Source organism: Centroberyx gerrardi, chromosome 5, assembly GCF_048128805.1.
Source record: "Centroberyx gerrardi isolate f3 chromosome 5, fCenGer3.hap1.cur.20231027, whole genome shotgun sequence".
NCBI lineage: Eukaryota > Metazoa > Chordata > Actinopteri > Beryciformes > Berycidae > Centroberyx > Centroberyx gerrardi.
Window position 1 is genome coordinate 32,233,903 of NC_136001.1, and position 22,500 is coordinate 32,256,402.

General features: G+C 42.1%; 1 protein-coding gene across 9 annotated transcripts in view; it reads left to right on the forward strand.

Moving 5' to 3' along the window:
* ptprt (protein tyrosine phosphatase receptor type T) overlaps nucleotides 1-22,500 on the forward strand; it is a 359,275-nt gene that overhangs the window by 40,531 nt on the left and 296,244 nt on the right. For all 9 annotated transcript variants that reach the window (XM_078283910.1, XM_078283906.1, XM_078283907.1 and 6 more), the window contains exons 2-6: nucleotides 1,786-1,946; nucleotides 3,389-3,499; nucleotides 8,660-8,741; nucleotides 11,457-11,572; nucleotides 16,208-16,382. In XM_078283910.1, coding sequence (XP_078140036.1) covers nucleotides 1,786-1,946; nucleotides 3,389-3,499; nucleotides 8,660-8,741; nucleotides 11,457-11,572; nucleotides 16,208-16,382 — 645 coding nt within the window. The remainder of the gene's footprint in view (nucleotides 1-1,785; nucleotides 1,947-3,388; nucleotides 3,500-8,659; nucleotides 8,742-11,456; nucleotides 11,573-16,207; nucleotides 16,383-22,500) is intronic.

The window sequence follows — 22,500 nt, forward strand, 5'->3', positions numbered from 1 at the left end:
TCTACCACCAGCTGATCTCTGCTGCAGTAGAAACTGAGTAGAAACCAGTCTAACACGTCCTACCACCAGCTGATCTCTGCCACAATAGAATCAGCAAAGAAGCGTTCACCAGGTTAAAACCTGTTCTGCAGCGTGCTGATCTGAGCTGCAGTAGAAACAGAAAGGAAACCAGTTAAACCAGTTGTGAAATACACCGATCTGAGTCACAATAGATACAGCATAGAAACCAGTCTAACCAGTTTTGCAATCAGCTGATCTGTGATGCAAAAAAAGCAATATAGCAAATAGGGCTGAACAATTAGTCGAAATTTTATCGAAATCACAATATGGCCTACTGCAATTTTCAAATCTCAGGAGGCGCAATATTTGTTAAAGGCGAAATGTGTGTCAAAACACCATTTTAAATTAAATATTGTCGTGCTGCAGAGATGTCCTGGCCCACACATCATATTCTACAGACTTAAGAAAACATCTTTGTTTGGTACAGATCCCCGCAAAAATCACACCGTAATCATTTTAATACGTTTTTCAATGAAAATGAGAATAATAATGTAAAAATTATCATTCCCTCTAATATCGCAAATCATATCGCAATTGCAATATCAGTCAAAATAATCGCAATTAGATATTTTTCAAATCGTTCAGCCCTAGCTGGAAACCAGTCTAACCTGTTTTATTGTACGCTGAAGTAGAAGTCAAAGTATAGAAAATGCCTCTTTCGCCTTTTTAGCTCATTCTACCTATCACACCATACACCTATACAATTTATGCCCAAAAAATGACACAACTTTTATTTTCTTGTATTCTCATATCAAAATTTCATTGCTTTTACTTGCTGGAAAGCAGAAACAGATTTTTTAACACTCCCTTTCTCTGATATTCCACTGGTTTACACTTATAATTACACTATAATTGTTGTTTTTGTCAGCGTGAGCATCAGAAGCCTCAGCATCAGCATTATTAACACTGGCATTGAATGTGTTTACATGCACATTAATAATAATAATCAGGTTATAATTCGATTGACACGTTTCCATGCACTCTAGTAATGTGATAAGGGGGAAAAACACAGTTTACATGATTCAGTCAGAGTTGGATTTGAATAATCGGGGAATTGCCTTAGTCAAACTCTGTTTCTGAATTTTTTTTAGTTTGCATGTCAACACACTGTTATTACACATTGTTATTATTCAGTCTGAGGTTCCTTCAGCTCCGCTGCAACAAGGACCGTTACAGGACGTCATTCCTGCCCACCGCAATAGTCATCTACCATGACTCCCCTCTGTGCCGGGACAGGAGACTCCTCCTCTGAATGCACAATGCACATTTTGTATTTAAAGTGTACATTAATAAGAATATAATATAATATGTCTTACAGTTAAATATTCTAAAGCAGGAGTGAAAGGCCCAGGTCAAGGATTTCCTCCTACTCCTCCTCCCCCACATATATAATAGTAGTTGTATTTATAGTAGCTTTTGTATATATATATATTTGTAATTCTGTGTTCTGACTTTTACCTACCTCATTGTGTGTGTTTTTATAAGTTATGTGTGTTTTTTGTCATTCATGTAAATTGCTGCTGCAACACTGGAATTTCCCTTCGGGGATAAATAAAGTACTCTATCTATCTATCTATCTATTTATCTATCTATCTATCTATCTATCTATCTATCTATCTATCTATCTATCTATCTATCTATCTATCTATCTATCTATCTATCTCTCTATTACAGTTGTATTATCATATTTCTGAGCCCCTCTCTCTCTCTGTCCCGCTCCCTCAGGCTCCTTCATGGTGGTGAACGCGTCGGGCCGGGCGTCGGGGCAGAAGGCCCACCTGTACATGCCCACCCTGAAGGAGAACGACACACACTGCATCGACTTCCTCTACTCCCTGTCCAGCAGGGACGGAGCCAGCCCCGGGACGCTCAACGTCTACATCAAGGTGTGTGTGTGTGAGAGAGAGTGTGTGTGTGTGTGTGTGTGTGTGTGTGTGAGTGTGTGATTGACAAGGAGAGAGGGATGGATAGATGGATGAAGGCATGGACAGACTGATACACAGGCAAACAAACAGACCTCTGTTCTCTGTCAAGTAGGGATGGAGCTAGCCCTAGGGTGTTGAGTGTGTGTGTGTGTGTGTGCGTGTGTGTGTGTGTGTGTGTGTGTGTGTGTGTGTGACAGGCAGGGAGGGATGGATGGATTGACAGATAGGTGGGTAAACAGACAGACCTCTATTCCCTCTTTACTAGGAGAGAGGTAGTACTGGCATACTGAATTTTATATGACGCTATTAAAATGTGTGTGTTTGTATGCGTGTATGTGTGTGTGTGTGTGTGTGTGGCATGTGTGTGTATGGGAAGTCGAATTTATTCATAAAGTAAGCAGGCTTATCACAAAGTGCTTTACAGAAACCAAAGGGCACAAATACAGATAAAACAAGAAATAATAAAACAGGGAATAGTAAGAACAAGAGATACAGGAGTACATCACAAACGCCACGAAACGGGGCCAGAGCGTGTGTGTGTGTGTGTGTGTGTGTGTGTGTGTGTGCGTGTGTGTGTGCATATACATGGATGAATTCTCTCTGTTGTTGAGCAGATAGAGGTCTGGCCCTGGGAGAGTGAATGTTTTATATCATGGTGCGGAGGAAGAGAGAGAGGGAAGGATTGACAGATGGAGAGAATAAAGAGGTGGGAGGGTAAGAGGGGAGGTGTGGCTGGACTGAAGAAAGGATAGATGGAGGGAAAGAAGAGAAGGAAGAGAGGGAAAGGAAGCATAGAAGGACGGATTGGTGGATGAACAGGTAGAGAAATGAGACTTAATCCAGAGGAGATGAAGTCGTGGAAATGAATGAACGAGCAGATGAAAGAATCAATGGATGAATTACTGAATGTGTGAAGGAATGAAGAAATGAATAAATTGATGAACGAAAGAAAAAATGAATGCATAAATGAATTAAGAACAAAAACACAGAATGGATTAATGAATGAATGAACGGTTAATTAAATGAACGGTAAGCAAACCATAAATAATTGTTGAGAAGAGAAAACCTTTGGACTGAAGAGGCTCTTTCCTCAGCAGCAGGGCTTATGGGAAATGTAGTCTTAATGTGGAGAAACGCTAGCACTAACAATACCACTGGTGTGAGATAGAGGCTGCCAATCATCTCCACCATGCTCTCATTTGTTTACGGTAATTACAGTATATCAAGGTATCAGAACTACTTTGACGATGCTGTATTGATGTTTAAAAACACTGCATGTAGCTCCTATAAAAAGTTATTTGTCTTTCTGAAACCTGCAGATACACTCTTCATAACCTCTTTTTTCTGTATTTCTCTTTTTCTCTTCGTTCTCTCTCTCTCTCTCTCTCTCTCTCTGTGTGCAGGTGAATGGAGGCTCTCAGGGAAACCCGGTGTGGAACGCTTCAGATACCGTGACTGAAGGCTGGGTGAAGGCAGAGCTGGCCATTTCTACCTTCTGGCCTAACTCATACCAGGTAACACACACACACACACACACACACACCCTACGCTCTCACTTTACTTGCATGAGCGTCAAATTGACCAATCTTGCAAAAGCGGGTTATAATACATTTAATATATACTAAAAATGATAATATATAATAGCCCTTTCAAAATAATAGAGAGAAGTGATTAGGCTACGATTTTTGGTATAATAGCCTACAACTGTCTGTTCCTCCTCTTTGCCCATCATCTAAAGACAGAGAGAGAGAGAGAGAGAGATTAGATTCCTCTTTTAATAAGATTCAGATGGGCTGAAAGAGCCTCTGTAATTACACTCCCTAATGTCATGTGTCAGGCGGATAGGCCAATATTTGATATTTGAACTGCACTGCCTGTGGCTATTTGACCGTTTAATCGTTTTCCCCCTAATGAAATATTTATTTTAATCTGCGGACACACATATTGGGCCTGAGAGCAATCAAATTCAGATTTTTCCCCCTCCTTTTTGACACGCGGCGTTCTAAAGGTACAATAAAAAAGGTGTTTTTTATTAAATTAGCAATATTCAAACATTGGTATGACTCATGTCACCACTGTCCGACATCCACTGGTGTCTATTCTTTGTCAGAGGTTGGAGATAGAGCTGAATATTTAAAGTTTTTGGGTCAACTTAGCTGTTAAGTGATGAGAAGACACCAAAATCATCTTTTTTTTTCCACCACAGATCATCATTCACTCCGGCGCTCCATGCTAACACTTCAGCAGACACTATGTTGAGTGATAGTAGGCGACTAGCATTATCTCAAAAGTGAGAAAATTAGAACTTTTAGCAGCTCTAAAGCTAAAAGGTAAGTAATCTTAAATGATATGAGGCTGTGTGGGAGATTGGTAAAATTTACACAAAATATGATACAAAAATAACACAGTTTGAACTAGCAGGAACGACTTAACCTGTCTCCATAGGAAGTGAAGGTGTGCAGCTAAAAATCACTACGCAGCGGATGAATACAAGGTTGCTCGCCTGAAATAGTTCCAAAAATAAAACTGCCTATCAGGCATACAGAGTTCATGATATTTCAGTTTTACATTTTATGAATTTGCAGGCCATATAATACAAAAAAACAATATGTTTTTATTACTGGAAAGGTCAATCTTCTTAGTTTGGATGATGCTAGTCACCTGCTATCACTCAACATGCTAAAGTGTTAGCATGGAGACTAACCCTAACCCTAACCCTGGCACATGGATGACCAACAGATCAATCTCCCCAAAACTATTTAATATTCTAACATAAAACTAATCTCTAATCAAACTGCTCCTTGCCACACCAGTCTTTGCATCTTTCTGTTGGCTGAAAAGGGAACAAAAGTTGAACATTTTCTCTCAGATGTGGAACAGCAGTGCAGCAGCCGTCCTGCAAGCAATGAACAAACATTTTGATATGGCTACTTCTGTTAATACGACTTTAAAATCTCATTTTATCCTAGTGAACTTTTTGAAAACACAGTTTAACAGGCCTCTAATGGACATGCTATTTAATGAGTCTGGGCCTGTGTGTGTGTGTGTGTGTGTGTGTGTGTGTGTGTGTGTGTGTGTGTGTGTGCCGGCCTGTTTAAGGTACAGAGCCTTTCCCTGCTGCGTTGTTTGATTGCAGAAGCACAAAAGTGACTGTGTTTTACCTAATGACTGAGCTGCTTTCAGTAAATGAAGGCTCCCCTGCCTCGCACACACAGAGCCCGGGCACGGATGCTAGCCCAGTGTTTTTACGTGGGTTTTTAGTGTGTGTGTGTGTGTGTGTGTGTGTGTGTGTGTGTGTTTCTCTTTCTAATGAGGAGTCATCTCCTGCAGCGAAGAGACACAAGCTCTCTTTTCATAAAGGACAAAAACATTGTCATACTTAACGACAAACCACTCGGAGGGTGGAAACAGGCTTTCAGGGCAGAGCGTCTCTCTCTCTTTTCTTCAAGGGGCTAAATTGTGAGCATCAATAATATGTGTGGCGGTGGATAGGCATTGGCATTCAGGTGGCTGTTAGATAGTCAGACAGTCTGCCGCTGTTGTCGGATGAATACCAGAAGACTGTTTTTCAGGAACAAAGAAAAGAATACTTGTTGTCTCTTTGGCTTTGGTCACACTGCAGCTGAAAATGACCCGATTCTGATTTTTATCCCTCCTATGTGACACAGATCTGATGTTTTTAGTGCAGCGTCAACAGAAATAAAGACATGGAATCTGATCTTTTTATTTCTGATTTGTACCGCATTCATATTTAGTCCTAAATCTGTCACACATCTGATGCGTGGCCGTGCGACCGCAGTCTGAACTGTGAGATTGTAAGTCATGTGTTTTGACGTGTGTCTCCATGATCTCTGTCGTCGTAACTCTGCGTCCGTTTGGTTGGGAAAAATGAAGAAATATAATACTAATAATAATACTACTACTAATAATAATAACCTTTATTTGTATAGCAGCTTTCATACACAACATGCAGCTCAAAGTGCTTTACATCAATAGAAGAATTCATGTTCAAAATTCATATAAAAGAACAAGCAAAATGCATTGCATTAAAAGAATCAAATCAAAGTAAAATAGAAAGATAAAAGAACACAACAAATCATACATCAAATCCTCTCTTTGACTCCCGCTTTTAGATGCACATTGTGAGTGAATAAAGCAGAAAGACAGCGAAGGCACACATGTAATTAGTGTTTGGGGAGACGTCTCCATTCAAACAAAACCAGAGCGGACAGATCGTGAGGAGACACAGCCGAACTCTGCTGCAGTGTCGACCAAAAACCAAGAGCCTCAAAGCCGAGTTCAAGACTCCAGTCGTTTCTCACATCAGTCCTTTAACAATGAACAATGTATTTTTGGGGCGATAAAACCCAGCGCTCACTACAGCTGCTCGACAGTTCATGCACCCGCAGGTGACCCACTCAAACTATATCAGATGTGGGTCTCTTTCAGAAGGGAATGTGAGCAGTCAGACCAAAAAAATACAATAAAAACCGAATCTGAATAGGCCTGCAGTGTGAATGAAACACCCATGTATTGTACTTCCACAAAGAAACTGAAAGGTGCCTCCATGAAATTCTACAATGGGCAGTTTTAACAGGTTTCAAGGGCCGGGCCAAGTGTTCATGAAACTCACTCAACACATAAACGATGATGGCGACCTTCAGTTCAGGAATGAAAAAGCAGAGATTGGTGTTTTTGACTTCTCTGACTGTAGTAAAAAGTGGGAAACTGATCCAAGGCCAGCGACTGAAGAATGGGCATGAAATGACAAACTCAGCTAAACACCGTGGTACAACATGTTGTCACTGAATGATAATAATGATAATAGTAATAATAATAATACAGCCAATACAAATGGAGAGGAGAGGAGAGAGGTAAAGTTAACGCAAGAGGAAAGGAAAGAGAAGGAAAGGAAAGGAAAGGAAAGGAGAACAGAAGAGAGAAAGGAGAAGACTGGAGAGGAGAAGCATGAGGCAGGAGGAGAGAACAGAGGAGAGATGAGGAGATGAGATGAGGAGACAAGAGGAGAGCGGAGGAAATGAGAGAAGAGGGTGACATAAGAGAGGAAAGGAAAGGAGAGAACAGAGGAGAGGAGAGAGGAAGAGAGAGATAAAGTTAAGGCAAGAGGAGGGGATACAACAGAGGAGAAGGGATAAGATAGCAGAGGAGAACAGGAGAATAGAGGAGAGCAGAGGAGAGGAAACAAGGAGAGAAGTGAGGTTAGGCCAAGGGGAGAGGAGAGGAATTGAGGAAAGGGGAAAACATAGGAGAGGAAAGGAGAGAGCAAAGAAAATGAGAGGAGAACATAAGAAAGGAGGAGGGAGAAGAGGAGAAGAAAATAGACGAGGCGAGAGGAGAGGAGAGGAGTGGAAAGAGGAGAGGAGAGGAGAAGAGAGGAGGAGAGAGGAGAGGAGAGGAGAAGAGAGGAGGAAAGAGGAGAGGAGAGGAGAAGAGAGGAGGAGAGAGGAGAGGAGAGGAGAAGAGAGGATGATGCATTTGTAGAGGGAAAGGAAGAGTGAAAAGTCTCCCCAGAAGTCTTTAGTATTCAGACTGAGTCACAGCTCACACTGTTGAGGCTCCTGACAAGCACAGCGCAGAGGTGTGTGTGTGTGTGTGTGTGTGTGTGTGTGTGTGTGTGTGTGTGTGTGTGTGTGTGTGTGTGTGTGTGTGTGTGCGGGTCAGGAGAGCGTGGCCCCCTGACAGCCCTGCTGACCGCCTGTCACCTTACAAAACTCACAAAACACACTGCAGTCTGACGGACAGACTGAGAATGAGGAGAGAGAGAGGGAGAGAGAGAGGAGAGAGAGAGGGAGAGAGAGAGGAGAGAGAGAGGAGAGAGAGAGAGAGAAGGGATAATGATAGAGAAGGGGAGAGATGGATACAGCGAGAGAGGGAGAGAGAGATAGAGTCAGAGGTAGAGAGGGGAGGAGAGGGAGAGAGGAAAAAGACAAAAAGAGAAAGAATAGAGCAAGAAGAGAGAGAAGAAGACAGAGGGCCAGAGAGTAAAGGAGAAAGCTAGAGAGAGAGACAAAGGCAAAAGGAGAGAGAGAGAGATGAGAATAGCTGAGAGAAGAAAGGGAGAGAGAGTAAAATAGGGAGAGAGACATTGAGAAAGGCAGAGTGGGAGAGAAAGAGAGAGCGAGAGGGAGAGAGAGAGGGGGGGTTGAGGAAAGCTTAGAGAGACAAACGAGAAAGAAAGATGAAAACTGAGAGATAAAGAAGAGAGGAAGGAAGTGACGGAGGGAGGCATTGGAGAAAGGGAGGAGGAAGAGCGAGAGAAGGAGGTTGGAGTGATAAAAAAAAAGAGAGAGAAAAAGGGTAAAGAAGAAGAGGGGGAAAGTGAGGAGAGGAGAGGAGGAAGGAGGAATGGCATATGTGGTTGGCATAAGGATGGAGACAGAAGGAAGGATGGAGGGATGAAGGAAGAGAGAGAGAGAGAGAGAGAGGAAGAGTTGCTGACTTTTAGCGGAACATTCCCTCGGGGTTTCCATGTGAGCTTTGCAGGGGCTTCAAGATGTTGCAGTTTCTGGAAGGAAAAGTCTGGGTTTTTTTAAAGGAAAAAAAATAGAAATGGCTTCCTTACTCTTAGAGGAAAACTGGCTTACTGGCAAGAGTGTAACCTCTTTTCTTTCTTTCTTTCTTTCTTTCTTTCTTTCTTTCTTTCTTTCTTTCAGGTAATATTCGAGGCAGTTTCAGTTCAAGGCCATCCAGGTTTCATCGCCATCGACGACATACGAGTTCTGGCCCACCCCTGCCGTAAGTCACTGTGTGTGTGTGTGTGTGTGTGTGTATCTATGTGTGTGTGTGTATCTATGTGTGTGTGTGTGTGTTTCATAATGCTTGACCCTGTATAGCTGTAGCCCTGCTGAGCATCATCTGTCTCAAGCTACCACACACTATCTCTGTCTCTCTCTCCCTCTCCCACACACACACATACACTCTCTCTCTCACACACACATACACTCTCTCTCACACACACACACACACACACACACACGCGCCGGGTGCAGGACAGATTGTGAGGCTTGCAGACAGATTGCAGAGAGGCAGGAAGAAGGTCCAAACCAGGGTCTTCATCACTCAAATCTGACAGAAACACTTTGCTTCACAAAAAAACTCTGGGCTGCTTACTGCAACACTCTGGCCCAGTTACCTCATCCTCCCTCTCTCTCTCTCTCTCTCTCTCTCTCTCTCTCTCTCTCTCTCTTAAAGGTGCTACATGCAGCACCATCAAGTTAATAGTGATCAGTGATGTAGAGCTAAATAAAAGGTGGCTGATCTGGACCCTCCAGTCTGATCATTATGAGGCAAACATCCACCAATATAAACAAAGATCAATGACATTTACAGAAAAGTATTAATTTATGCTTTTTTTTCCCCGTTAAAAAACCCTTTTCCCATGTAACCCATGACTTGGGTACTATTATCTGAATCCGAATCACTTTATTTGCCAAATACGATAAATGTTCAGGAATTTGTCTTGGTGACATATTGAAATGTCACAAAATTAACATAAATACCTTCTGATATGCATGATACAGAGACGAAGTAAAACATAAAATAGACCAACAAAGTATTCTATAGCTATGTGCAGTCAGGTATCAGATCAAATTATTATAATTAATTATTAGTAATATTGTATTGCTCTCTCACTCACTCTCCCTCTTCTCTCTTTATTCTTCACCTCTTTGCAATCTTGTTCATTCATTTTCTCCCTTTCCCTCTTTTGTTTCCTCTCCTTTTCTCTCTCTCTTCCAATTTCAATTCAGTTCATTTCAATTCGGTTTATCGGGATGAACGACTGATGAAGCAATTCCAAAGCATCTAAACCAGTAAATGTAATAAAATGAAATCACTTTTTTCCTCTCTTCCACCTTCTATCTTTTATCGTCATTCTCTTCCTTCTCTTTTCTCTTTCCATTTCCCCCTTCTCCCTCGCTCTCCTTCCCCCTCTCCCAGCTCTCTTGTACCTTGCTTGTTTGTTTCTCTTTCTTTCTTTCTTTCATTCATTCGTTCTTCCTTCCCCTCCTCTTGTCCACCCCTCTCTCTCTCTCTCTCTCTCTCTCTGCTAGGTTTGTTTTTCTTTGAACTCTTGGCACAGAACACTTAGCTTGTTTGTGCCAGTCGCTAATCAGATTAGTCAAAGTGGGCAAATAAACGGTGGGAAGCGAGAGAAAGAGAGAAGGGCTGTATTGTCAGTGGGAGAAAGAAAGGAGGAAAGAGGGCAGAAATCAAAGAAAATGGAGCGGAGGGAAGGAGAAAGAAGCAAAGAAAGAAAGATTAAAAAAAAAAAATCCCACTTAATTTCCAAGTCCTTGTCTTCTGCCACAGCGTCGTTAGCGTCAGGGTGAATTATCGTTGTTAAATGATCGATGCAGACTCTGTTGGGCTTATCTCCGTCTGCAGACGGGCAAAATGAAATTAACCAGTCGCAGGCCGGCCTCAATGCCGAGCCAAAGTCACCGAACGTCTGGCCGCCTGCCTCGCTGTCTGCCTGTTCATCTGCCTCATGTCTGTCCCATGACTTTCTCTCTCTCTCTCTCTCTCTCTCTCTCTCTCTCTCTCTCTTCAGACAATGAAACGAAGCCAAATTCAAATTGGATTAGCATTGCTGGGGAAGATCCTGCAATTATAATTACTAACGACGGCATCTGCAACTTTAATCCAGTGTGAATCTGCCATGTCTGTGATTCTTAGAAAGTAAAACAAGTCCAGAGGAGATTACCTGCTGTTTTTAGGAAAACTCAGGTCATGTGACAACACGTGTACGAATATTCTACTGGATTAAATAGCCTAAAGCCCTTTTCACATGGGGCTAATATTACCTAACTCACAGTAACTTAAGACGTAATTTGTTTTTGGCGTGCAATTTATTTTTCTTCGCCTTCTAGACGCGCGATATCTGTCTTCCTGCTGTCATGGAAAATGGAGGCAGCAGTGAAATCTATGAAAGGTTTTGGATGCATTTTCAGGGCAAACTTCAACCTTTGCTAAATGTGTTATGTTGAGTTATTGATTTGCATTGTTTTATTGTATGGAAAACCAGCAGCAACAAATTTCCCCATATAGATAATAGATATAGATAAATTGTATCGTATCATATCGTATCGTAAATCAGGAAGTGACAAATTGAAAATGCCTGACCCCGTACAGTCCGGGGCACTGGTGATTTCAGCAAATTTCATTATCCTATAAACTACTAGGCCTATATACTAGCAGTAATTTAAGTGAAATCACAGATATCCTTTATCCTGTGTAAATGGTCCTCTGACATGACACAGATAGTGTGTGAACAATACACTCAGAAACAAAAGGTACGACTCTCTGACCGTTTACGTTACAGGACGTCCCGCAGGACTAATCCACTTCGAATAGTTTGACGTAGAACACCAAAGAGCGTCCTTTCTATCCCTATTTTTATATGAAGTGCAGTTGCTAAATGCTCCCTGTCCTGTTCCCTGTGTGTTGCAGGTAAAGCGCCTCACTTCCTGCGGCTGCAGAACGTGGAGGTGAACGTGGGGCAGAACGCCACGTTCCAGTGCACCGCCGGGGGGAAATGGTCCCAGCACGACAAACTGTGGCTACAGGTTCGTAATGTTTATATACACAGGTTATATGCATGTATAACCTGTGTTAAGGAGGGTTTGTTCCAACATGATAAAACTATGATTCCAGGTAAGTAACTCCATGTTGTAATGCTAGATTGTTCCATTTTTATTGTTAAATGGATACTGTGCATATGAGTTTTTCCATTTTGGGGAAAAAAAATATCAGATGTTAATCATGCAGTGCCTATAGACTGGATACATCCTGCAATAATATTGTCAGTATATTTTTAAGATTTTGTGCTGTCAATCATTTTGTAAGAACATATGTTAGTTTTTTAAATGGTAGACATCTCAATTTGAGACAAAACCCATCAAGTAAATTTTATCTTCAAATAAATATATTGAGTAAAACTGTACAATGGCATATCAACCTATGGAAAAGTACTTAATAAAACTGTGCTTGTGCTTCCTAATACCCTACATTGTGTTTTTACATTACAGTACATTCTGCATTCAGGAGATTTTAATTAAGAACTTCCACAGTATTATTGTGTACTTATATACTTTTCCATAAGTTAATACACAGGTTACTGCACTGCAATGAGGCCATTTTAAAGTGACAATCTATTGAAATTGTTTAGCAAAACATGACATATAGTGCAACAAAGCCCATGAATTCAAAAGGCCAGGGAAGGAAATGTTTATATTATTTATTTTATGCCATTTATATAAAATAAATGAATAAAATAAAAGTACACTGTAGCAAACATCCCCAGCCTTCCCAGCTCTATTTCAGGGTTGATTAGAAATAGTTGTTCTGCTTCGCCCCAATGACTCCATCTCTGCTCCAACTGTACAAGTGTGCGTGTGTGTGTGTGTGTGTGTGTGTGTGTGTGTGTGTGTGTGTGTGTGTGTGTGAGTGTGTGTGTATACCACTGAGAAGCTGCCAGTGTACAGTAATGACATTTGCAATGGAGAGCAGTGAGACTTGTGACTGCTGATCTGCTGGGGAAAGCATGTTGCTCCAAATGAGTTTGGGGAGTTGCTCTCCTGCAGCAGGCAGGTGAAGCTGCGGCGGTGAGGACAGAGTGGGGGGGTCGTACTGTATGTAAAGCAGAACATGGCGACAGGACGCTTGTTAGATTTCACATCTGACCCGCTCGCTTCAGCTGACTTCTGCTCCCGGTCGGGACAGAGAGACGCAGCGTGAACTTCAGAGCAGCAGCCAAATCATCACTGTCCCGTGAAAACCTTGGATCTCCAAAATGTCAACTTTTCAGGAACTCAGACAGTGTTCAAGGCCTTGAGCACCATGCATATCTGACTTCATCCAGTTGGTTTTGAAAGGTTTTCTTAAGACCAAGGGTGGGAGGTTTTCTCAACCCAAAGAGGAGCACATAATTCTTCAACTGAAGTTAAAAGAGCTTTACAAAGGTTTTAAACACCACATAAAATCAACAGCAAAAGCATTAAAAAACAAGGTAATAAATATAAAAGCAAGGCAAGAGTCATAAAAGGGAAGTCAGAAACAATAATAAAAGGTCTTTAGCTACATAAAAACAAGTCTATAAAAATGGCTTAAGAAGTGATTTAAAAGATGATGCAGATTTAAAAATCAATTTCTGATAATGATTGGTCCTGTACTGAAAAAAGTCTTATTGTAAGTTCTAAGTGATGAACAAAAATCTTTAGGGAAGTTATTGAAATGAAGACATCCAATGCCTGCAATTGATTGAATGAATGAATGAATGAATGAATGATTTTATTTAGTTAACCTTTATTTTACCAGGTAGTCACTTGAGATCAATGATCTGTTTTTCAAGCAAGACCTGGCCAAAATGGCAGCGAATGAATGAATGAATGAATGAATGAATGAATGAATGAATGAATGACTGAATGAATGAATGAATGAATGAATGAATGAATGAATGAATGACTGAATGAATGCCAGTGTAACAGGTCCAATTGCTGCTTTTAAAATCTGACCCGGTAACCGTAAAGTAAATTCTGACTTCCCTTCTCCCAGGTGGTTCGGTCTAGTTGACCTCCTCACTTTTATAACGTCCGCAAAATTCAGCATCTTCTTCTTCTACTGTCTTGTAGCAGTGCCGCTCACACACCGTGCTGCTTGTTTTGTAGAGAAAAAAAAAACAAAAACGTCATTCTGTGCTGATAATTTGACAAAGCGGGTCGCACATAACAACAAGCTGCCACTACCAGGAAATACCACTTATGTCAAGCTGCCAAACACTTAGCAGGAGCTCCCACAGCACCGCCGCTCCGCTCCACACCGACTGCTCACGATCACAGCAGCAGCCTCCACCGACTTCCTGCTCTTACGTTTTCATCCTGGCTGTTGTTGTCGTTCATCAGCTCACAAACAATCAGCCCACGTCCAGGAGCACTCCTCTGACAAAGTTGGATTTTCGGGGTGTCCTGATGGCACATTTGGCACAAAGCGCTTTCCCTCCCCCACACAGTGACTGATCCCAGCTCACTTTCATGTAAAAAAAAACAAAGCTGGCAGTTTTTGGACAGGAACAGTGTGAGCACACCTGTTTACGACCCCGGCTCAAAGGGAAGACACATGAAGGGACACAAACAGCATTAGCTGCAAATAAAGACCTGGGTTTACTAAAATAAAAGGAAAGGTGAGTAAGGCGGGGTCTGGGAGAGAGAGAGAGAGAGAGAGAGAGAGAGATACAGAGAGAGAGATACAGAGAGAGAGAGAGAGAGAGAGAGATACAGAGATAGAGCGAGAAAGAGAGAGAGACAGAGAGAGAGAGAGAGATACAGAGATAGAGAGAGAGAGATACAGAGATAGAGAGAGTGATACAGAGAGAGAGAGAGAGAGAGAGAGAGAGATACAGAGATAGAGAGAGAGATACAGAGATAGAGAGAGAGATACAGAGAGAGAGAGAGATACAGAGAGAGATACAGAGAGAGAGAGAGAGAGAGAGAGATACAGAGATAGAGAGAGCGAGAAAGAGAGAGAGACAGAGAGAGAGAGAGAGAGAGATACAGAGATAGAGAGAGAGAAAGAGAGAGAGAGAGAGATACAGAGATAGAGAGAGTGATACAGAGAGAGAGAGAGCGAGAGAGAGAGAGAGAGAGATACAGAGATAGAGAGAGAGATACAGAGAGAAAGAGATACAGAGAGAGAGAGCGAGAGAGAGAGAGAGAGCACAAACGTTTCCAGTTAGAGATCAACAACAAGACAATTCAAAGAATAAAAAAGGGTAAAACCAAATCACACATACATAAATACAAACCCTCATCCCCTACACACCCGAGTTTCTTTCAACGACATTGTACCATTAAACATGGAAACAGCAGAAAATACATAAATAAATACATAAATAACAGCATTACTTGACTTAACTTGCACCTTTTGCCTTCCCTCAAAAAGCCAAGAGTAGTGAATCTCAGACTAGACTGCACAGAACATTTCCCAATCCCCAGTTTTCAAGAGAGGGAGAGAGAGAGAGAGAGATACAGAGAGAGAGAGAGAGAGAGAGAGAGAGAGAGAGAGAAAGAGAGAGAGAGATACAGAGAAAGAGAGAGAGAAAGAGAGAAAGAGAGAGAGAGAGATACAGAGATAGAGAGAGAGAGAAAGAGAAAGAGAGAGATACAGAGAGAGAGAGACAGAGAGAGATACAGAGAGAGAGAGAGATACAGAGAGAGAGAAAGAGAGAGAGAGAGAGATACAGAGAGAGAGAGACAGATACAGAGATAGAGAGAGATAGAGAGAGAGGGAGAGAGATACAGAGAGAGAAAGAGAGAGAGAGAGAGAGACAGATACAGAGATAGAGAGAGATACAGAGAGAGAGAGAGAGAGAGAGAGAGATACAGAGATAGAGAGAGAGATACAGAGAGAGAGAGAGAGAGAGAGAGAGACAGAGAGATACAGAGAGAGAGAGAGAGAGATACAGAGATAGAGAGAGAGAGAGATACAGAGATAGAGAGAGAGATACAGAGAGAGAGAAAGAGATACAGAGAGAGAGAGAGGGAGAGAGATACAGAGATAGAGAGGGAGAGAGATACAGAGATAGAGAGAGAGAGAGATACAGAGACAGAGAGAGAGATACAGAGAGAGAGAAAGAGATACAGAGAGAGAGAGAGGGAGAGAGAGAGAGAGAGAGAGAGAGAGAGAGAGAGAGAGAGAGAGAGGTTGACAGGTGCCACTCATTAGCAGTTAGCTTCTTCACCTACATCATAACACACCTGAAGATTGTCTTGACAGGGAATACCACTAAAGGTTCAGGACATTAAAGGAATAGTTCACCCTAAAAAAATTAAATTTAGTCGTTATCTACTCACCCTCAAGTCAGCTGAGTGAATGGAGAGTTTCTTTAGACCTCCAAAAAGGAAAAAAATAAACTAGAAATACTATAAAATTCCCCCAAAACAAGCGTGTTGTGAAGCCAAACGATTGCATTGTGGATTGTGCATTAAAATTTTTGGGTGAACTATTCCTTTAACTTGCACAAATTCTTTAATTTATTGGTGTTTTTTTTTAAGTTACAGTAAAGGAAATGCTCTTCCTTGACACTGTTCTTCTCTTTGCCTCCATATCTCTGTTCTCCTCATCTATCTATCTATCTATCTATCTATCTATCTATCTCTCTGTCTATCTGTCCCTCTCTCTGTCTCTCTGTCTTTCCCATCATGCAGCAGTGGAACGGCAGGGACACGGCGCTGATGGTGACCCGGGTGGTGAACCACCGGCGTTTCTCGGCGACGGTGAGCGTGGGCGACACGTCGCAGCGCAGCACCAGCCGCTACCGCTGCGTCATCCGCTCCGACGGCGGCTCCGGCGTCTCCAACTACGCCGACCTCATCGTTAAAGGTGCGTTCTGCCGGTTTGTTGTTGTTGTTGTTGTTGTTGTTGTTTTGTTTTTTTATTGAGTAAACTGCCAGTACAACGTTACAGCGTTTCTTGTGAATTTAAATGTGTGAAGGGAGAGCGGCGCTTGATAAGTCTGAGCAGTGTGCGTGGAGTAAAAAGTGGGGCGACAAGTCTGGTTTGTGGTTGTGTGAGTGTGTGTGGGTGAGTGTGTGTGTGTGTGTGTGTGTGTGTGTGTTGAGGTGTGTGTGTGTGTGTGTGTTTGGCTGTTGCTCATTAGCGCTGTGAGAATGCTGAGTACAGAATACTGAACAGACTTCAGAGTAGTGACTGGGACTCACAGAGGGACTCATTCATTCCCTTTGTCTCTCTCTCTCTCTCTCTCTCTCTCTCTCTCTCTCTCTCTATCTATCTGGCTGTCTGTTTCTTCCCTTCTTTTCCTCTAGTTTCACTCTCTTTCTCTCTCTCTCTTGTGGGATTTGTCTATGTCTCACTCTCTCTCCTCTCAAGGTTAGAAGTAGATACCAACCCTTCAGATCTCTACTGTTTCTTTCTTTATTTCTTTCTTTTTCTTTCTTTCTTTCTTTCTTTCTTTCTTTCTTTCTTTCTTTCTATCTATCTATCTATCTATCTATCTATCTTTCTCCTTTTGATCTATCTATCTATCTATCTATCTATCTATCTATCTCTATCTTTCTCCTTTTGATGCTTTTATCTGTTCGGCCTCTCTTTTCCCCTCTCCTTTTCTTTCTTTCTTTCTTTCTTTCTTTCTTTCTTTCTTTCTTTCTTTCTTTCTTTCTTTCTCACAGTTTTCTATCTTCCTGTCTCTCACTCTTTCTCCTCTCCCCCAACTCCCCTCTCTCTCTCCCTCTTTCTTTCCCTTTCTCTCTCTCTTCTCTCACTCTGTTACCTTGTCTCTCTTACTGTCTCTTCAATTTCAATTTTACACTCTTCTCTTCTCTTCTCTTCTCTTCCTTCCTCTCCACTCTGCTCCTCTTCTTGCTCTCCTCTCCTCCCCTCTCCCTCTTGTATTTTTCTGCATCAAACCCCTTCATTGAAGACATTAAATCCCTGTAAAGGTGTATGTTGCACAGCGCCCCCCCTCTCTGTAGGGCCAACATGTGGAGGAGACCCGGTGGTTCCCCTCCCACCTCAACCACCACCCCCCCGCCCCGCCCCGGCCCGCCCCGGCCCGTGTGAACGACAGAAGTGCAGCGCTGTCCCGCTGAGCAGGATATTGATGTACTGAGCAGGTCGGCTAATGTTGTTGTAAGGCCTTTGATACAATTAGAGCATCACAGCTATCTGTTGTTGTCAGACGTAATTACATTGCTTTAGTCCTCTCAGTCTCCTTCTGTTTCTCTCTCTGTTTTTAATCCTCCGTCTCTCTGTCCGTCGCTCTCTGTCTTCATCTCGGCCGGTCATGGGATTTACTTTAAAAAGAAAGTAAAGAAAAAGGTTATATAAGGGAAAAAAAGTGCAGGAGTAGTGGACATGAACTGCTTTCAGGTGGAGAATATGTCTCTGTCTGTCTGCCTCTGTTTGTTTCTCGTGGTTTGAAAGTCATTTTAACTGTAAAATTGGTTAAGAAAAGGTTTCAAAAGGAGAAAAAGTTCATTTGGTTCATGTATTCTGCAGAATTAAGTGTGATTTTGAATGGATGGAGGAGCGCATAAAAACGTTTTAGTGGTTTTTATGATATGACCTGTATATTGATCAATTTAAAAATGAAACATCATTAACTCAATATAGCTGATGAAGCCAGATTCATTGTTGGAACTATTTAAGGTGAGTAACCTTGTATTCATCCACTGCGTAGTGATTTTTAGCTGCACACAGTCTCCCATCACCCACCACCTTCACTTCCTATGGAAACAGGGAAAGTAGTCCCTGCTAGTTCAACATAGTACAGTATGTTTGTATCATATTTTGTGTAAATTTTACCAATCTCTTACACAAACTGCCAGACTTGTCCGCATATAATTTTAGATCACTCACCTTTCAGCTTTCAAAGTGCTACAAGTTCTGTTTTTCTCACTTTGAGATAATGCGAGTGTCCTACTATCACTCAACACAGTGGATGCTAAAGCATTAGCATGGATGGACGGGACACATGGATGTTTTTGGCGTCTCTGTTCTCGTTATTCAGTAGCTAACCCTAACCCTGACCAACAGGACAATCTCCGAAAAATCCCCTGAAAAGTCCCAGGTTTGATCCCTGCAGCAGCCGGTGTGTGTCCACATGTGTCCTGTTGAAGAGTCACACTGAACCCCGACCTGCTGCCTGGATAGGAGCAGCAGCTTCAATGTAAACTGCAGTTGTAATACTGACTGGACGGAGAGTGTTTTGAGACATTTTGATTGACATTTGATTGACAGTCCCGACGTCATGCATAAACATCTTGAGTTGAAAACTTCTGTGTTTTAGGATGATGAGAGGATAGGAGAGCATGTTTTGATGCTTTAATTGGATGGCTGACTTGCTTTTTTGGCTAACACAACTTTCTACGTAAATATATTTGGCCTAAATTATGTTTTCATCTCTATTAAATACAATATCATCTACATATGGTGAGAATTACACGGCGGTCCGGAGGGAGCTGAAGTGTGCTTGTGTTTTAATGGAATCTAAATTGCATTACTGAAATACTTTCTGACTGTAGAGACACGTCGGCCTAAATTATGTTTTCAATGAATATTTGGCATGAATTATGCTGTTAACCTTATTTGGTGTGAAGGATGTTTTAATCTGGAGGGAGGCTGGAGCGTGTGTGTGTGTGTGTGTGTGGTGTGTGTGTGTGTGTGTGTATGTGTGTGTACACTTTCTGAGTGGCATTTTGATTGGATGATAGTCCAGGGACAGAAACTGTCATTACCATCTGTTATCTGAACACACAGACTGTTCTCCTGAGAACGTCCAAGTGTGTGTGTGTGTGTGTGTGTATCTGTGTGTGTGTGTGTGTGTGTGTGTGCTGCCTACCCCACTGTCTGTCATTGTGTGTGTATGTATTTGTGTGTCTGTCCCTTTTTTGTATGTGCGTGTATCTGTGGTCCCTGTGTCCGTGTATGTGTGTGTGTGAGTGCGTGTGTGTGCGTGTGTGCGTGTGTGTGTGTGTGTGTGTGTGTGAAGCTCAGGTGCTGTCAGACATGCAGTGTGTCAGGGGAATAGCCGATGCCAACACAGTGAACAAGAGAGGTCTGCAACACTACACACACACACACACACACACACACACACACGCACACACACACACTTCCCTGAGACCCTGTGTGTGCAGAGTGTGTGACTTAATTTGCGTATACATGTGTCATCGTCCTTCATTTGTATGTGTGTGTTTGTTTTCATTCATGTGTGGTATGATTGTCTGGATCTGAGCTGCTTAATTTGTCTGTGTGTGTGTGAGAGTGTGTGTCTGTGTGTGTGTGTGTGTCTGTGTGTGTGTGTGTGACTGCATGCCTTTTCATTTGTGTCTTCAAGCGTGAGGTGTCATGGTTTTTGTGTGTCCAAATTAATTTGTGTGTGTATGTGAGTGTGTGTGTGTGTGTGTGTGTGTGTGAGTGTGTGTGTGTGTGTGTGTGTGTGTGTGTGTGCGTGTGTGTGTGTGTGTGTGTGAGTGATCCTCGCCTGCTAAGTGAAATTAGGGTTAATTAGTGTGTTACTCAGCCAGGCGCGACCGGGGGAATCTGGAGAGAGACGCTTCTCCTATTACAATGCTGTCTCAGTGCACTGTGTGTGTGTGTGTGTGTGTGTGTGTGTGTGCACTCATGCATGCATGTTAATCTGTGACACTGCTGGCTGGCGGAACAGATGATGTCATCCCTATTGACCATAATGACAACAAGACCATTAAATTGGTTTTAAGTGTTGAGAATCAAACCAGCAACCTTCAGGTAGAGTTCAGCTGCCTGAACACTCTTAAAAAAACACCCGTTAAAAAAGATCGTTTCACTTCAGCAAGCACAGCCCATACACAGGGAATTTGACTTGGAGGAAGAAGTAGGGTGACCACATTTTCAAACCCCTCAAACCGGGACCCTTAAGTGTACCGCACGTTCATGCACGCGCACATGTATGCACTTATGCACGCAGCACGTTTTCATCAGGATGGGGGACAATTATTTCAGCTCTTAGCACACCTGACTGCACCTTTCAGCACCATGGACAGCGCCTCAGCAAACAGAAAATTATGTTTTGTCTCCAAAAATCCACCAAAACATTCAGACACGCGGTGCATTGTTTATGTTTTTTGATTGGTTTAGGTAATAATGAGCGGGACAGAACATGATAAACGGCTCTGTAAGCACTGAAAACAAGTATAATACTATTATTATTATTATTTTAATTGTGGTGAAAACCGGGACAATTTGGTAGTGAATGTTGAAAACCGGGACATTTTAGTGTTTTACAGATATTTGTCGGGACTCGGGACACCCATCTTGAAACCGGGACAATCCCGGACAAACCGGGACAATCCCGGACAAACCGGGACGTCCGGTCACCGTAGGAAGAAGACAGTTCTTCAATCCACTCTTAACAAAATGGTTCCATACAGCACCGGAAAAAGGTTCTTTAGTCTTCTACCACAGCAGAACCCTTTTAGAAGGTTTCTCTGTGGCAGCATGCTGATGTTTCTATAAGATCTTCATGGAAAGATAAAACTAAACTTTAAAGGGGCAATAAGAAGTGAAGTGAGTTTTACTGCCCCATAAACCACAGTATAGCTGCAGGGGATTGATAGAGCTGTGGATCAATACCAATTACTTCACCAGCTGGTGAGATTTCTGGCTTTCAAAACTCATTTTCTCATCTCATTTTTTTTTTTTTGAAAGAAAAACTCTCTGTAGCTCTACTGATGTTGGTGCAGTTCCTTCTGCTCGCCAACTCATAGTTTTCTGTCCCATCAACGCACAGCCAGCTTGGTAGGAAAAATAACAGGTTGATTGTAATAAATCAACAGATGATTATAATCCAGTCCCTCCAGGAACTTGCGATTTTGCGATCGCAATAATTAACACAAATTCAAGAAATCTCCACAATATTTGCGAGAGCTTGCAGTTGCAAAATTGCCGCAACTTTTCCGCATGAAACGGCCAAATCAACAGGCCGCTTGTGATTTGGACCAATTGTCGCATTTGGTGTCGTGGTAACTTACGTCATCGCAGCGCGCGTTCAGGTGGAAGATGAACAAAACTCACCTGCCAACAAAAATTACTGTCATAGACCGTGCAAAACAAAACAAAAGCAGCAAGAATCGAGGTGAGTGCAAAATTCAAGCTCTTGGAAGAGTTAAACGGAGAGTGGGAGAGAATAGGGGGAGGCTGTGTGTGTGAGTGAGTGAGAGAGAGAGAGAGAGAGAGAGAGAGAGAGAGAGAGTGAGAGAAAAACATTTTTTTTCCCAATTCCCGCAATTTTACAGCAAAAAGAGCACATAAAACCTCGCAAACTGTATCGCAATTTTTGAGAAAAGCCGCAGCAAAATCAAGCATTTTTGGCCGCAATAATCACAAAAAAACTCTGCAAAATCCTGGTGGGACTGATAATCAAATGACAGGTAAAGCATCATATATGCATGTGACATCATGGGAATAATATGAATATAGGACGATATAGATTATAGATTATTTACCGCCCCTTTAATGATCCTTATGGGGACATTGAGACGCTGCAGCAGCAAATAGTAGCAGGATATACCGAAGAAAAATAGAATATAAATAAGAATATAGCAAATTGGGGCAGCTGACATATTCAGCACTAGAACATGTCATGTATGAAGGTGAAGAAAAAGTGTGACTCACTGCATTAAGAGTGGATGCAAAATAACAGCAGTCGATGATCGTTTTTTTGGTTTTAGCTAATTTTGTGCTTGTTGTACTTGAAGTAGCTGGTATGCAAGTGTATAAACTAATAACTTATAGTTATTTTTGCTGATAATTTTGTATATTTTAGGAAACTACAGTAGCTACAGAAGCAAAATATTATCATATCTCCATTTTCACCTTAAACGAGCAGGAAGAGAGAGAGAGAAAGGGAAGGAGAGGAAAAAGGCAGAAAGGAAGGCAAATAGGATCCAACGCTCGACTTCACACCTCTGCCTTCATCTTTCCATCACCCAGTGTCCTT